Source organism: Pteropus medius, unplaced genomic scaffold, assembly GCF_902729225.1.
Source record: "Pteropus medius unplaced genomic scaffold, Ma_sr-lr_union100, whole genome shotgun sequence".
In the NCBI taxonomy this organism is placed as follows: domain Eukaryota; kingdom Metazoa; phylum Chordata; class Mammalia; order Chiroptera; family Pteropodidae; genus Pteropus; species Pteropus medius.
This window is the reverse complement of record NW_024347790.1, coordinates 7,971,785-7,988,343: the sequence shown is the minus strand read 5'-3', so window position 1 is coordinate 7,988,343 and position 16,559 is coordinate 7,971,785. Positions and strand designations below refer to the sequence as shown.

At 47.1% G+C, this 16,559-nt stretch overlaps 1 protein-coding gene across 1 annotated transcript; it reads right to left on the bottom strand.

Annotated features, from left to right (window-relative positions):
• Positions 1-2,179: 2,179 nt before the first annotated feature.
• LOC120614706 (uncharacterized) lies at positions 2,180-16,330 on the bottom strand. The gene is made up of 6 exons (XM_039877629.1): positions 15,954-16,330; positions 13,769-13,907; positions 9,367-9,589; positions 8,316-8,484; positions 4,717-4,809; positions 2,180-3,220 (listed from the first exon to the last, which is right to left on the bottom strand). Exons 1-6 carry the CDS (start codon positions 16,328-16,330, stop codon positions 3,124-3,126), a joined length of 1,098 nt encoding a protein of 365 aa, XP_039733563.1. The 3' UTR covers positions 2,180-3,123.
• Between the last annotated feature and the right edge of the window lie 229 nt (positions 16,331-16,559).

The window sequence follows — 16,559 nt, the reverse complement described above, 5'->3', positions numbered from 1 at the left end:
CGACAACTGAAATGCCCACACTGCTAGCCCCAATAACCCCTTGGTCATTCTGTCTTCCTAAGACAGGTCCTCACTGAGCATCCCATGTGCGATGACAATTTTTACCCACATTCACAAGGTGCAAGGGCTTAGCATTTGAATATCTTTTTCCATCAGGGTACATGAAAAATCATGGAGGTGGTGTGTGCCAACTCTGTAAGAAATAAATCTTGGGAGGCAGAACGATGTCACCAGTTGATGAGCGGAAAGACTCTGTATTAATTTCTGTGACTGTCATAGCAAATGGCCTCAAGTTTGGTGGCATGAAACAATATAAATTTGTTGTCTTATAGTCTGTAGGTTGAAAGTCTGACACAAGTCCCACTGGACTAAAATCAGTGTGTCATCAGGGCTGCGTTTCTTTTTGGAAGTTCTGGGGAACATCGGTGTCCTTGCCTTTTCTGGCTTCTGAAGGCCACCCATGTTTCTTGGTTTGTGGCCTCTTCCTCCATCTTCAAAGACAGTGACATGGCATCTCTGATCATTTTTGCTTAGTCACATTTCCTTCTGCATCTCTTCTGCCTCCTACTTCCACTTCTAAGAACTTTGCGATCTTAAAGCCCACCAGTATTATCCAGGATAATCCCTCTTAACATCAGCAGATTCACAGCCCTAATCCAATCTGCGATCTTAATTTCCCCTTGCCATGGAACTCGCCACGGTCACATGTTCCAGGCATTAGGGTGTGGGTATATTCCGGGGGCCATTATTCTGTCTTCCGCAGACCCACTGTAGCAAATGGTTGATTGGTGCGCCATGGGGCTGCAAAGGGAAGGAGGCTCTGGATGGGAATGGAAAGTATAAAGGACGAACCCCTTCTGATTCCTGCCGGCGAGCCAGAGTTCACAGAAAGGTGCATAAACCCTGTAAATGATACGACTGCATTGCAATCCTGCAAGCGACATCCTCAGGTTTACTGAAGTATGTCAAACTTCCAGGTGTGTTGGGCCGCTGCTTGACTTGTTGCAGAGACGCTGATATGATACGCTGAGTAATGGCGTGGTTGAGCCCTTCCTTCTTCCCTTGCTTCTCAAAGGACAGAGAGTCGAAATGCTGCCAGACAGTGGAGGGACTAGAAATGCCAGCTGGACAGGACTAAAGATACTAGACATCAACAAGGTCACAGCAGCATCAATGAAACGTCTATCTGCCAGATAGCAGGTGTAAGCACTTTATATGCATTGTCCTCGTCTTTGCAAAAGTAGGTATAGTTGTTATTATTATACCAGTTTAGAGATGAAAAGAGACCCGTGTCCTCAGTCATCACAACTCCACAGTCATGACCAAGCAGAGAAATCCAGAAAGAGCTGGGCACATTCTCGCGAATGCCTCTTTCTGAAGGAGGCTGCCTTTCGGTTGCTCTCTCTGAGCGTTCGCCAAGCAACGCAGGCGCGGCTGGCTGTGTGTGGCTTCTCCCTGCTAGCCTGGCAAATGGAGGCAAGAAGTCGTTACGTTTCTAATAGAGCAGATTAAAACTGCCGGTTCCCGGGAGCGCATGGCAGACGTGCCCTCGGTGCCACCTGGCCCCTTAGAGGCCGCAGCGATGCTGAGAGGGGCGGGGACTGGGGCTGGCCAAGGGATTTAGGTCTCCTTTGTCCCCAAACTCTCTTGTTTGGGTGGAGTTGCACCTGTTGTGGGGGACGGCTGTCCTGTAATGAGGCCTTGTGGCGTGGCGTGGCCTTCTCTGTCCCCTGGCCTCGTTGGCACGGGACCAGCCTTTCCCGGGTGGGGGCGAGCGCCCCATCCTCTTTGTGGAGGTCAGAACTTTCGAGGCTGGGTTTCCGGGCCTACGTTCTGACCCTCTTTACCACTGTGGTTCTCACTGATCCCTCCTGGAACTCCCACATAGGAAGGTAAGGTGCCTGGCTGCGAACCGCCCCAGTATCTACGTTTCTACTGTTTGACATTTTAAATTATTTTCTCTGTGTATTGTCACCTCCCATGTTTTTCTATAAGACAGATGCCTTTCTCATTCTCTGGATTCTTTTCCGTCATTCACCCCAGTGCTGAGATGTAAGAGGTACATAAATAATTGCCGGAGATTTCTTTTTTTGGGGGGGGGAGGGGTGTCAGCTGAATCATAGCAGGAATTAAGCCGTTTAAAATGATTTCTGACCTATATGGAACTCTGGTACAACTTCTGAACACCACGTATAAATATAAAAGAACATTTTTCTCTTCTTTATTGAAAAATGATTTTCCACTACCTAGATTTTAACTTCTAAAACAAAGATTCATGTCAGAAAAATTCTCTAAGCTGTTGTATCAGTCTTTTATATCTTGAAAATGTGGTACGTTTTCTCCTTCTTGAAAAGGAGAACTATTTAAGCAACTCTGTTTTCTTTCTGTCAGGGAACTCGAAGGCAAACTCCAAAGCTAGTCAGAGCAATGATACCAAGTCCTTTCCAAAGCTCGAACTTCCCAATCTTTCCTCCAATTATTTTTCATGAGGGGCAGAATGAAAATGAAGAAAAGTAAAGCTGACATTTTAAGAAGTATAGAGAATGAGAGACTGACTTGCTGATAAGAAAGCATAATTGAGAAGTATCTTAAAAATATCTTACCTGTTATAATTTTGATTTTCTTCTTTTAAAACTCATTTGATTTCTGACTTCTCCCTAGCCCATCCCTTCTCGTCGGCATCCACAGGAAGCCCAGCGATAAGGCGGCCAATGCAGACCCTCGGCCAACAGCCCCAAACTGGGGGCCTTCCCCACTCAGCCCTGGACGGCCCCTCCTCACTCAGACCCTGAGGGGCACCACCTCAGGGGTGCAAGTCACAACCAGACCCTAAGGCCAGCGAGTCAGATGATCTGAAACCAGAAGCCTCTTCTGCTGCGAAAGCCTCGACAGTAATTGCCTTTAAGATTTCACTTCTTTGTGCTTATTTCTCTTAAGAGCGAGTTTGGATCTGTGTGGGGTGTCTTCGTCGACTGTCTTCTGGAGTACCCCGTGCCTTAAAGCTCATAACAGAACTCCGGAAGGTCCATTGGGAGAGGACAACCTTCGACTCAGCATCTTTAACTGACCTGGCAGTTCTGCTGCACTGTTTGTTTGTGATGAGCATATGACGTGCTGAAATCCTTACCCACTTTCTCTGGCGTCACCGTCAGGCCGTGCTGCCCCCATCCCGAACTTGTCAGCAGATTTTCCAAATCTGCAAGCTGGATATTTCACGGAGCTAGGATAAATTTCATCTCGTTAGTGTGTGCCTTTTGTTCTAGTGGCTTAAGATTTTGTAATAGCTTTTTTGAAGAAAAATTAACATTCCATATACAAGTCACCCATTTAAAGTACACAGTTGAATGGCTTTTGGTAAATATATCAAAATATACTCACTATATACTACATCCATCACCACAGTCAATGTTAGAACATTTTTATTATCCCCAAAAGCAACCCCACATCCACTGCCCGTCAGCCCCCAGTTCCCCCATATGCCCAGCTCTCGGCAACCACTAATCTGATTTCTGTCTCTATAGATTTGTCTGTTCTGGATATTCCATTCAATTGGAATCGTGCAATGTGTGGCTGGCTTCCTTCGCTTGGCGTCAGATTTTCAAGGTTCATCCATATTGTAGTGGTATCAGTACTTTATTCCCTTGTCCCCCGCCCTAAAACATTCCAAGCGTCAACAGTTTTTTACATTTTATCTATTCAAGTAAAAGTCTCTTTTCAGATATGTAATTTGCAAAGATTTTCTCCTATTCTATGAGTTTTCTTTTCACTTTCTGGATGGTGTCCTTGGAAACACAGAAGTTTTTAATTTCAGCGATGTCCAGTTTATTTTTTCTTTTGCTGCTTGTGTTTTTGGCATCAAAAACTAATAACTAATGTTCGTCTTGATGGAAGTGATTAATAAAGTGTTGACTGGCACAGGCTTGAGTGCTGGATGGGGCGGAGACAGCTGACCTTCCATCAGAACCTCCGTTAGCCTTTTCCCATGGTAATAGACAAGGCTGCCTAGTGCAACCTCCTTTCCTAGTAGTCACCTGTTGCTATGTGACCAAGTTCTCTTTAAAGAGGGAGCATTTGAGACAGTCAGTGCACCTCCCCATGCTTTCTTCCACCTTCCTACTGGGTGCGACCTAGACATGGTGTGGTCCAGCCCCAGCTACACCGAGGACAAAGCCCTTGGGAATGGCAGGGCCAGGATGGAAGAACCTGGATCCTTGAGTGACCACATGGAGCAGAGCTGCCCACTGGCCCAGAACACTTACCCCAGACTATTATATAGGCCAGAAAGAAATGGTTTTCTTATGTTTAAGCCACTGTATTTAGGGCAAGTTACTACTTATTTCATAAGGCATTTCTGAGGATCAAATGAGTTAACATCTATCTAGTGCTTAGACAGAGGCTGGCACATAATAAATATTTGCTTTCTCTTATCAGTCTATACCTTGTTCATAAACCTATTATTTATTCCATAAACATTGATTTACTCCTAGTATGTGCCTTGCACTCTGGTGTGTTCTAGGGCTATGGAGAAAATTAAGACAAAATTCTTTAATCAAGGAGCTGACAATTTAATAAAGAAATCAAATTTAAAATAACTATGTAATGGAATTGGAGCTATATTACAAAGTACATGGGACCTCAGAAGGACGCTCTAGCCCCAGGCTGTGGGTTGAGAAGGTGAGGGTGGGTATGAAGAATATGGCCGAAATTCAGACATACCATTTTCCCCGCAGACCTGGCTTACAGAGTGTGGTGGAGTGCCCAGTCACAGCCAGTGTCAACAGGAGAAAACTGCTTATCTCCTTGGACAATCTGTAGAGTGGGACAGAAGCAGGAAACATGTATTTGTCTAGGCTGTTCCTAATGTAGAGTTACCCCCATCACAGTACAAGAAGAAAAATTCACTGTCAAGCCCCTTAAAAACACATGCTAAGAATATTGTTATTTGAAAATGTATGAAAAATGATCAGCGTAGCTGGGTAAATTGTTTATAATCATAAATCATCCTCCCATCCTCCCCCATCCCCTAGTCCACCAATATACTTGACTGGATTTATTCCTCACTGTGTAACCACAATTTTATTTTTTTCCTAAGGCAAGATTAAAAAAAAAATTCTATTCCCCATTTAGAGGGCAGAGAATCTTCACGTTGTTAAATACTTTACCACAGCAGTATTTGTTTAAAGTCTGTGGGTTATTAAGTAAGAAAATACAGAATATGCATTTCTGGTGTTACGATGACTTCTGATTTTTAAAATGTCTTGGCGAAGGCAGGGTTGAGGGGGAGGGAGGCGCGGAGCTCGACGGCTATTATGAAGCGGCTTCCGGAAGAGGAGACCCAAACCTGCAGTGAATGGTTCTAAAGCAGTCATTTGGCGCCCTCTGGTGGACTTTTGCAGAATTACTCATTCCCCCACGTAAAAACGTGTCACGGGTAACAAACTCATTCTTGTTTGGAAAAGGGAGTGATGCAACGAAGTAGTCGGTCAACCCAGACTCGGCTATGTGCCCAGGCGGGAGGAATTGGCGAAGGATTTTAGGTCAATCTAGGCAGAGCTAGAACTTTTAAGCGATAAAATGTATTCAACTCTACTCCATGCGAAAGGGACATGGCCTTTCCGCCACATTCGTATGTTAATTTTCTAGCTACCGACCCCCCACCCCACCCGCTGCCGCCGCCTAGGTCTACAGCAGACAGCCCACCGGTACATGTTAGCGTCTTGCCAACCCTGCCCGGCACCCCCAAAAGTGTTCAAGTCTTTAAAGGTGAAGGACGCCCTCTATTGGCTTGGCTAAGTCCCACGTCAGGTGTTTTTCATATGGAATACCCCAAACAGAATCTGTACATACACAGTTATGTTCCCAAGCCTTTAAGAGTTCCACGACCGCCCTCTCCCATATTGTTGGACATTTATAATTAGAAGATAAAATATATTTAATGATAAATAAATCAATGAAGTTAATACTCAATTTGCATTTTATCATCCCTGTGTGCGTGAGCACGTGTGTGTGTGCACGTGTTTGTGGTGTGTACATACATACACTTTCTAAAACACACACAATTTCTGAGCTACAGCTGGCCAGTGGGACATGGATCACAGAGGTTTACCTGCTGCCACTCTGGGAGGGGACAGATGGGTCTCCCCACTCAGCTCCTCCCTGACATGGGGCGACATGGCTTTCTGGGGTCTGGGAGCCGGTACCCTGGAGGATGAGAGCAGGTCCCAGGCACCTCCTGGTGTTCCCTCCACCTGAGGGCTTAGCTAAATTCCCTCCTCGGCCCCCAGGACTCCACCTGCCCCCGCCCCCAACCAGGGACTGTTTCCTGGCCACCTTTTTATGATGCTGCATCATTAGATAGGACCCTCGTGCCTGGAGCTCATCGTGACGGCCCAGTCACGGGACACTGGAGAAGGGACATTTGTTCTTTGATGCACATAGGTGTCCACAGGCCTTTGTTTCAGTCTACTGACTGATCCACATGGGTAGCTGTATCTCACAAGCTCTCACATCCTCGGCCTCAAGCACATGGCCTCTAATGTGATTGCAGACGGAGGAGGGTTCATGTCAGCTCGAGGTGACCTCTCTGGTGACCCCATAAACCCAACTAGCTCTGGCTTAACTCAGCTATTCATATTTTTTAAAAAATGGGTTTGAAATACTTTTCATGCATAAGGCCCTGCGCTGGATGCTGCGGAAATTGAAAAGTCAATAGAACACAGACCTGGCTCTCCAGGAATTTTCTTCCTAGTAGCGGAATAGCAGGCAGGTAGTGCACTAGTGACCAAACCAAAAGCGGTGTGCAAACCTGGAGCACAGCGCTTGCCACCTGTTGCTTTGCGATTGTTTACATGCCAGTTTCTTAAATGAAAGGGATCCAGCTGTTCCTTTTTCCCTCTTCCTCCTTCTTTCTTTCTTATCATCAGGCACAAGTCAGGCACACTGTAAGCCTGCAATGATTAGAATAAACACACATGAGTGAAGTGTGGGGGAGTGCAGAGGGGGGCTGGCTCACAGGTGGCAGTGGGGGCTGCAGGGCATGGGCCACTGAGTGCCTCTTCTTCCAATGGGTGCATAGCTGTGACAATGGGTGTCATACTCAGTACTGTACAACCATCTAACTGGGAGCTCCCCTAGTCAGGTCACAAACAGCCGATCACATGTCTCTGTCATCCCTTGTCCCCACTTGCTTCTGGTCCCATCCGGCCCAATCCAGCAGATGGAAGGTCTCACCTTGCTTTTTGGGGGAGTTCTGTCCAGTTTGGGGCTGTTAAAAATATGAAGCTGCTGGGAATTTTCTTGTATATGTCTTTTGGTGCAAATAGAGACAAATTTGGTTGGGTGTTTATCCAGAAGTGGAACTGGAGGGTCACAGGATGTATGCTCAGCTGTAGTGGATGCTGCTTGCTCTGGTGATCTAATGCTCCTTCATATAACAAATTACTTCCAAATTTAGTGGTTTAAAACAACCATCATTTGGTATCTATTTTGTGGGCCACGAATTCGGGTAGTCTCGGCGGGGTGGCTCTTCACGTGGCATTGACTAAGGTCACGAGGTTTAGCCACCAAGTGGCCTGGAGGGTCCCAGCTGACTTCACCCATATATCTGGTGCCTCGGTAGGGACAGCCGCGAGGCTGGCTTGGCTGGCACTGTAGAGATTCTAGATGAGGCTTCTCCAATGTGACAGTCTCAGGGGGGTGAGATGTCTTATGTGGCAGCTGGCTCCCCTCAGAGTGAGTATTCAAGGAGACCGAGGCAGAAATCTGCAAGGCGGCTTCTGACTGCAACTCGAGGGTCATGCAGCATCCGCTCCGCCACATTCCACTGGTCCCACAGGTCACAGAGGCCAGCTGGGAGTTTCGGGGGGCGGGGGGAGACGGAGACCCCAGCTCTGCATGGGAGCAGGAACTGAGCATTTACGGCCATTGTATTTACCGCACTGCTCAACACTGTTCCAAACTGACTGCCACTCCCAGCAGCAGTTTGTGGGGCCGCCTGGGTGAGATATTTAATACTAACTTCTGTCGTAGTGAACAAAGCCTGTTCACATGTATCTGGAAGCTTCTTTCTTCTTAGCCCTCACCAGCTACAGGCAGAGCCCGCCTCAATCTCCACAGGGAAGAACCCGCCTCAATCTCCACAGGGAAGAAGCTGAGGCAGTTGAGTTACCTGCCTTAGCCTCCTACCGCCTCATAACGAAGTATCAGGGGTCACTTGTCTCCTCCCTCCGTCTCTCCGCTCGCTGGTCAGGGCTGGCCTCTCCCCGCCTCCGCTCCGGCCTCCCCAGGACTTTGCCCCAGTGCTGTGCAGAGCACACCTTTCTTCAGTCTTCAGCCTTCCCGACTCCACTGTCTCGTTTTCTCCCACACACAACTCTCGGCTGGACTGTCTTAAAAAGTATGGAGAACTTAAAGTGGACACATTAAGCATTTTGGCTTTTGAATGTATGTTTAGCGATTGACTGAATTGTGAAGTTGATCTCAAATCTATGAAGAAAGGGATGAGAGAGGTTTTTAATTAATTTATACACATACATGCATGCATACATAAATCTACATATATGCACACATGCATGTATAATAGATTAGAATATATTTATATATACATATATATATATGGTCTACTTTCTTCTAGAAGGGTCCAGAAAGAGCTATTTTTCAATTGATCGAAATACGAGTTCCAGCACTTCTTACTGTAATCACAAAGAAAAGCGCTGACAGAGATTAAGAAGTGTGGCGATCTATAGGTTTTTAGAACACTTTTCCAGATGTGCTAGTGCATATCTGGACATGGGATTGAAAAGACCCCAGAAGTTTCGTTGGTCATATTCCTACGCGTGGAGAGTCTTCTGGATACTAAAGTGATTTACCCTAAAAGCTATGCTTAGTGCCTTTTGGAAGGGTCCCTGTTGTTCATTTTAGTGACAAAACCCCAGGAATTATTCTGAACTGGAACGGAGTAAGTGCAGGGGCGGGGAAGAAAGGCCTGTGGCCCCGGCTGGCGGCAGTGGCCGCCAGGGGACCCCGCCGGACTGTCCGTGCCCGCCGCCGGGCCTGGCTCAGGCACCCAGTGGCCCGTGCCCCAGTCAGCTCCGGGTGAGATAACGAATCATAGGAACGGCAACAAAATGGTTGGGGTCACGAAGCCCACACGCTGCTGGGCACCTTGCACATCTTAGCCGTGCCCACCCTCCACGCCCCTGAAGCTTTTCTGACGGACAACCAGAGCTTTCGATGTACGACGAGTGGCTGCGGTCAGGGGCAGGCTTGTTTCCTAGCAGCGAGCAGAGCACACAGGGCTTCGCTCCCCCAACGCTCTGGCATCCAGGTTTGGCGACAAAGTGCTCAAGACCTCAGGTTATCACCTGCCTTGTCGTGTCCTGCAGCAAATCTGCACCAAGGAAGAGGGACCCGTGAGCCCACCCGATGCAACGCCGGCCTCTCCGCGGACGGGCTGCCAGCTCCGCCGCTCTGTGGAACCGACGCGCGCCGAGGGGCGGGACTTCCGGTTTCTAAATGCTTCGCATTCCAGCTTTTTCTCGTCCGAGGAATCACGCTGGGAGCCACTGTTATTTCGTTTCCACAAATGGAACTGACAGCAACAAGCAATGGGACCTTGGGCCAATCACTAACTCCTTGGAGCTTCGTTTTCTCCTTTGGGGCAAATCGGACTTGACCATGAAGACATTTTTGTATCCACATTCTATTTCATTCCAATTAGACTTGAATAGTAGGCCCATAATGAATGCTAGATATTCTAATATGCCAGGCTGTGCTAAAGTCACCCATTATATTACACCCTTCTTCCAACAGCCCTCTGAGGTAGGCTCTATTATTATCACATCCAATTTTATACACGAGGAAACAGAGGCACAGAGAAGTTAAACAACTTCCCTAAGACCACACAGCTAGTTACTGGTAGAGCCAGGATTCGAACAGCAGCCGGCCTCAGGGGCTAAACTTCAGCCACCGGCTGTACCGTGAAATCCTGGAAGGTCAGTGTCAGTCTCGTCATTTCTGAGGGACCTGCCCAGGGCTGCACAGCCAGCAAGTGGTGGGACCCAGGCTAAAAGCCAGGTTTTGTGGGAATCTCACAAAACCTTCGCGGTCTCCTTCACTACTCTGCTGTAACAGTTCCCACGTGCTCTTTATAATGGCAGACTCTTGGAAACGTAAGTGTAAGTGTCCAATGGCAGGTCATTAGTCACCTAAACGATGACATAGCCGTAAGAAATCATATGCCTTAAAATTATATAGGAGAATATTTATTTACGTGGGAAGGTGTTCAAGATGCATTAAACTGCAGAAAGCAGTAACGAAACAGTGTGTGGCTTAAATTCACATACAATCATGGGAAGGGCATGAGAAAGAAAAGTGAAATGCAATCTCTAGGTTATTAGATTGGCAATAAGGTAAATGGTCTGCCAGTACCAAATGCTGATGAAGACACATGGAAGGGGAAGCTTTCACATACTGCTGGAGGGAGTGCATATTGGCAAAACTACTTTGGAAGTCAACTGGGCATCTTGAAATATTTATACCCTCAACCCAGCAATTCCAGTTCTAAATAAACAATTCGGAAATCCTTGAGACATGAACAGGGAAACTTGTACAAGGGATTTCCTTGCGGCAATGGTAAATAGTAAAATATTAGATATAATCTAAATAAATTTTAACTGTAAAGGAATAAATAAAATGTGATATATTTATACAGTAGAATACTACGCAGATGATTAAACACACCAGTTAATGCTACGTATAGCGACATGGAGAGATGTAAAAACTGCCGAGTGGAAGTAATAGGCTTCAGATCAATATACATGGTAATTAATTGCTTCTTATGTACACACACTTATGTAGACATACATATACATACATACATGCATACATACATTCATACAGTAGTCCCTCCATATCCTCGAGAGATACATTCGAAGATCCCCCGCGGATGTCAGAAACCACAGAGCCTATGGTATTTCCTCTACATACATGCCTGATAAAATTTAACTTATAAATTAGGCATGGTAAGAGATTAAAGCACAATAACCAATAATAAAATAGAACAGTTATAACAATATGCCATCATAAAAGTTATGTGAGTGTGCGCTCGCTCTCTCTCTCTCTCTCTCTCGGCTAACCACGGGCCACTCGGTGACTAACAGGCAGGGAGCATCTATAAGGTGGAGACGCGGGACAGAGCAGGAAGGCAAGAGACATCATCACACTACTCAGAATGGCGTGCAACTCAAAACTTATGAATTGTTTACTTATGGAATTTTCTATTTAATATTTTTAGACCACACTTGACAGAGACTAACTGGAACCGTGGAAAGCGAAGCAGCAGGTAAGGGAGGAGCTACTGCATGCACATACATGCGGTCTGGAAGGAGACGTATCGATCCATGCTATTGATGACTCCGGGGATGGAGGGAAGGGCATGGAACTGCAGAGAGAAGCCAGGGGATCGCAGCTTGATCTGCAATATCTCTTCTGTACACCCACAGACAGACAGACAGACACGCACACACACACACACACACACACGCTGTCACCAGGTGGTCATGTTTATCTGGGGAACGGTACAGGTATATTTGTTGGATGACTCAGTTATTCTGTACTTTCTGTGTTAAAAGTTTTTCAACCTGCCCCAGTGTGCTTTCATTTTTTTTATAAAATAAAGAGTCTATATTTTCATGGGGGGAAAAATGATCTTGAATTATTGATAGTGGCTATCTCTGGGCATTGGGATTATGGAGATTTAGATTTTCTCCTTTTTGCATATCTATATTTTCTGAATTTTCCAAATCGACTATTTATTACTTTCAAAATAAGGGGAAAACGATTCACATGTAAATTCCTGTTGAATCTAGAATCAGTGTCAGAAAAAGGTTTAGACCCCCGAGTAAGGTATTTTCACTCCCTGTGGTCGTCAGCGTTCCTGCCTAGGACTTGAGTGGTTAGCTCTTGGGGAAAAAGCAGTTAGAATTATGACCAACTCTTCCTCTCCTCTTCAAACACAAGAGTTTAGGGTCAGTCTTGACATTTACAAAATGCATGGGGCAGGGGTGGGCTGGCAGAAGACCACTTTCAGCAGACAAGAAGAGAAAAGCAACTTTTGTCTTCATTTCTAGCTCAGAGCACGTGTCCAAAAGACCTGCGGCTAAACTGCATGAACGTTGGTTCAAAATTAGGAATCCCTTGAAATGATTTTGATTTCTTCATTAAGAGGTTTTTATTTAATAGGAAGATGCATTTGGATTGAACGACACTGCCACTAGGTTGTCCAAATACATTGTCATACAAACTAGGACGTTGCAGGGAGGGACAATCCAGGCACAGGGGACACAAGGGCATCCTAACTACAACCATCGAGAGTACTTTGTGCAGCCCGTGACGAGGCGCTCGAAATTCATTTAGTCATACAAGGGGTATTTATGTAGGTCCTGGAAAAAACAGCAGTGACCGTGACAGACTTGGGCAGCTCCCTCTGAGCCCATCACCGCCACTGTGAGGCTTTAAAGCCCTGAGGCAGGGCTATGTCAGACCCTAGCTTTTTAAGCCACACAAGAGACTTGCTATTTAAACCAGCATTGGATTCCTTCATGGGGGGTGAGGGTGGGGGATGAGACAGAGACAGCAGCTAAGGAGAAGATGGGAAACCATATTGGGACAATTGCAGCCCAGCATCAAGAGGGGAAGAATGTTCAATAAACAACTGCATAATTTATGAACTGTAAATATAATAAGCGATCTGAAGGAGCCCAGGGTGTACCACGGGAGGGTCTGACCTGGTCCAGGAGCTCACAGGTTTTTCCAAGGCAGTGACAGTAAGCTGAGACCTAAGAGAGAGAGAGAGGACCTAGGCAGGGAAGAGGGAAGAAAAGGGGTTCCACGCAAAGGTCCTGTTTTGTTTAAAAAGTGAGAAGGAACACGTGGAACATTAATGGAACCAAGTGATGCCGACATGGCTGGAGTGTAAAGAAGGAGGTCCATGTGCTTGGTTTATTTCTTTATTTTCCTATATCATTTGGTGGGGGGGGGAGGAGGGGGGCTGGAATCACACCCTGCTCTCAAAAGCCACACTTTGTGGTGAGCATTTGACAACAATAAAGGACTTTCTGGAGGTTTTACCTAAAGCAGACACACTGCGTTTCCCGGGACGCGCACCAGGAAGTGTCACAGGCAGCCAGGGAGCAGGTGGAAGCAGCACTTCCGAATGCGGCCCCAGGACAGACCAGCTCTGCCCCAGCCCCACCGTGAGCCCGGGTTCCCTGTGACTTGCACTGCTGCTGGCTCCATATCAGCTGGGGTAGCAGCTGTGTTCTGTCTGGGCTCCTGTGTGCGTTTTTATGAGCTGACTGGTTTTGATGTCCCCACCTCCCTCTCACTGCTTCCTGTGTTAGGGTTTTATCTTTCAAGGGGCCTAGGAATCCTGTGTCCGGGCGGGATCACAGAGATGGGGTCCAGCCTGTCTCATCAGTGGGACGGAGCAAATCTGACGCTGATGAAAACAGGTTTCTCGCCTCTGCAGGGCCGGCTCCACCAGCTTTTCTGGAGTAGCAGTTTCACTGATTAGCATCATCACTAGACACATAACTTGGTGAGGGCAGAGGGTCCATCAGCACAATGAGCAGAGCTGTGCTGAGGACCGCGGAGCCCACCACCAGGCAGCACTGCCCAGCTCCCAGAGCCAGGACCCCCACAGCCCTGGGGCCGTGTGCATTGCTGCACATGGCACAGGGACATGGTAGCAGCCCACAGCGCCACACACCGCACGAGGACCTTGTGCAGGGCGGATGGGCATGGCTGGCCCAATGTCAACACGCTCTTTCTCTGGTGCTTTCTCTCTGGCTTCTGGTAGGGAGGGGGGATTATGACAGTTATATAAAGTAGTGCTTAAAACCGCGATTCTGAAATCAGAAAGATACAGGTTTGAATCCCAACTTTGCCATTTTAACTCCTCAAATATAAAATAGGAATATAATACCTAGCTCATAAGGTCGTTATAGGGATTAAATGAGATGATATATGTCAAATATTTAGCATAGTGCCTGACAGGAGGCGTGGTCTCAGCAACCATCTGAACCTGGGAGAAATGATTTTTTTCTCCCTTATTCTCAGCAAAGCTGCACTGGGCTCACCCACTCTGGAGGCTGGACCAGGGATGCCGAGGGCTGTGACGAGACAGTCAGCCAAAGGCTTTCATACCCTGCCCATTACTATCTGCAGGCTTTTAAAATTCTGATTAGGGAACTTTTGGGAGTTTGCCCTCCTCAAACCTCAAATCAATAGATTAAACCACTTCTCTCTGTACTGTGTCCCTACTGTCTGGTTTGATAAGATCTTCCAAATGACGAAAAAAGAACAAAACTCCCTAACCCCAGCCAAGTCAGTGAGGTAAGATGCAAATTAAAAATTTTCCAAGGTGGTCATTGAGATTTTTTAACATTTAAAACATATTATCAATGTCTTATTGTCTCAGACAATGGTTTGAGGGTCCCCAAACGTACTTTACAAGGGACATAGCTATGCTGATGTCTTCCAGTTATGTTGGGGAGTCTCTAAAGGGGACCTTGAAGGCAGCCACCAAGCAGTCTATAAGCTGTGGTCACCCAGCCGGCTATTGTCCTGCTCTCTCTCAGCTGGTCCCTGGCTGCAAGGATGCAACGGTGGGGCCCTCGGCTGCCATGTCTGTGCAGCCGACATTGAGAACACCAGTGCTGACCATCCCTAGCCCCTGGCCACTGTCCTTGGAAGTAACAGGTCAGTGCTAGCTAGGATACCCGAAAAGGGTTGGGGAAAGGCTGCCCCCTAAGCTGTGCTCTACCGTCTCCTGACCCTTCCCGCTAAACTTGCACCCATTCTCCTAAAGTGTGTCTCCTGAAGAGCTCAGTCTGCTTCTGGCTTCTGATCTTTGTCCAGAATCTTCAGGTCTGTCATGAGAAGGATCCCTTCCTGGCACAGCTAAAACCCCAGCCAAGGGGCCGGAAGAACCGAGGTGTTCCTCCTCTATAAAACAAACACTCAGTGTACGTGGATGAGTGCAAGCAGATGCAGGAACGTGAGTGAGGGCGTCACCTACGCTAACGGCGCCTGGCGAGCCCCAAGCATCCCATCCCACGGGCATCACCATGCACCTCACTGGCACACGGGTAGAATCACAATGAGCTGACTCTTATTTATAAGAGCAGAGCAGGAATTGCTGATTGAAAATCAACCTACATCAGGTTAAAAGGCAAAATAGCTGAGAAAGTAGACAAAATTACTTGAAAATACGTTTAAATATAAATTACCCTGGAGTGCACAGACATGAACAATAAAAATAGTAGTGATTTAGAAGGTTCATTTTGGATTAATATTCTTTCAGAGATTTACTTAGAACCAGAGAAAATTTTTAATTCATGGACAATTTAGTTAGGCAAGAAGAAGAAGCATCCTGATTTAAATGAATCAGGAAAACCATGTCCCGATGTGGAAATAATTTTCTAAAAAATACATAAAATTCATAAAATAGTCCTAGGATTCATAAATATCACCATTCTTGCCCAAACACTCTTACATTTAAAAAAAAAATCATGGTAACTAAAAAAGAAAAAATGCTAAAAGGCACATAAAAGGTCGCCAGTACTTTTTTTTATTGCTTTCTTTGTTAACTGTCCTTTTTATGAGTGATCATTCTGTGTCATAAGCTATCAGTCTATTTGCTTTTGAATGAATTCAAGCTGCTTTGGTAAGTGCAGACGGCTCGTAGGGTGTCCCCTGGGCTCCCAGGGGCTCCTTGTCCACAGCAAAACAGCATTAGCTCAGACATTCTGGAAGTGTCGCTGAGCTTAGTTTCATTCTAGGTTCCGCCAGCCACTGAAGATGGTTCGGAGCGGGCGGTGTGGTAACCATTTCTCCTATGCGTCTTGGCGAGAGGGGACCCTCAGCTCTCCTCCTCTCCCTTGCCTGCTTACGGTCGGTCATCAGAGGAGGAGGCTCCAGGGAGTGGCGCTGTCCATGCAGCCATTGTCCCCATGGTGGGATGAGAGTTTAGCCTGGGAGCCAGGATGACAGACGTCTTGGGAGAGGTGGAGCGGTCACCCTTGGGGTCCTGAAAGGGGACCCTCCCTTCCGTTCCTGACTCAGACCCGGGCCCAGACACAGGAGGCTTGATGCCTCTGCGGATGTTTCTTCTCCGTGGTACCGCGTCTTGGTAACTTCTCGGTGCCGGTCCCCTGTCCAGGTCACCCTGCCCCTTGCCATTTTCATCCCCTGTTCCTATGTCCTGTGGGGGTAACTGTAGAAACAAGGGCGAGGCAAGAGAGCCACCCAGGATGCAAAATGTCAGCATCAGCTGCTTCTGCGGATCTGAGAGTGAGTGGCTCAGCGAGGTGCCTCTCCCACCTCACACCAGTCCTGGCCTTGCTGGAGGCCTCAGCCCCAGTGCCATGTTTGGGCTCCAGGACAGAAGGAATGAGGCAATGCAGGACACTCCCCCGCAACGTGGAGCATTTTCCACAGCTCTCAGAGGCTCTTGAACCTAGCATGGCCTTGGGAAAGTCCTTTCTTCTGCCTGAAAT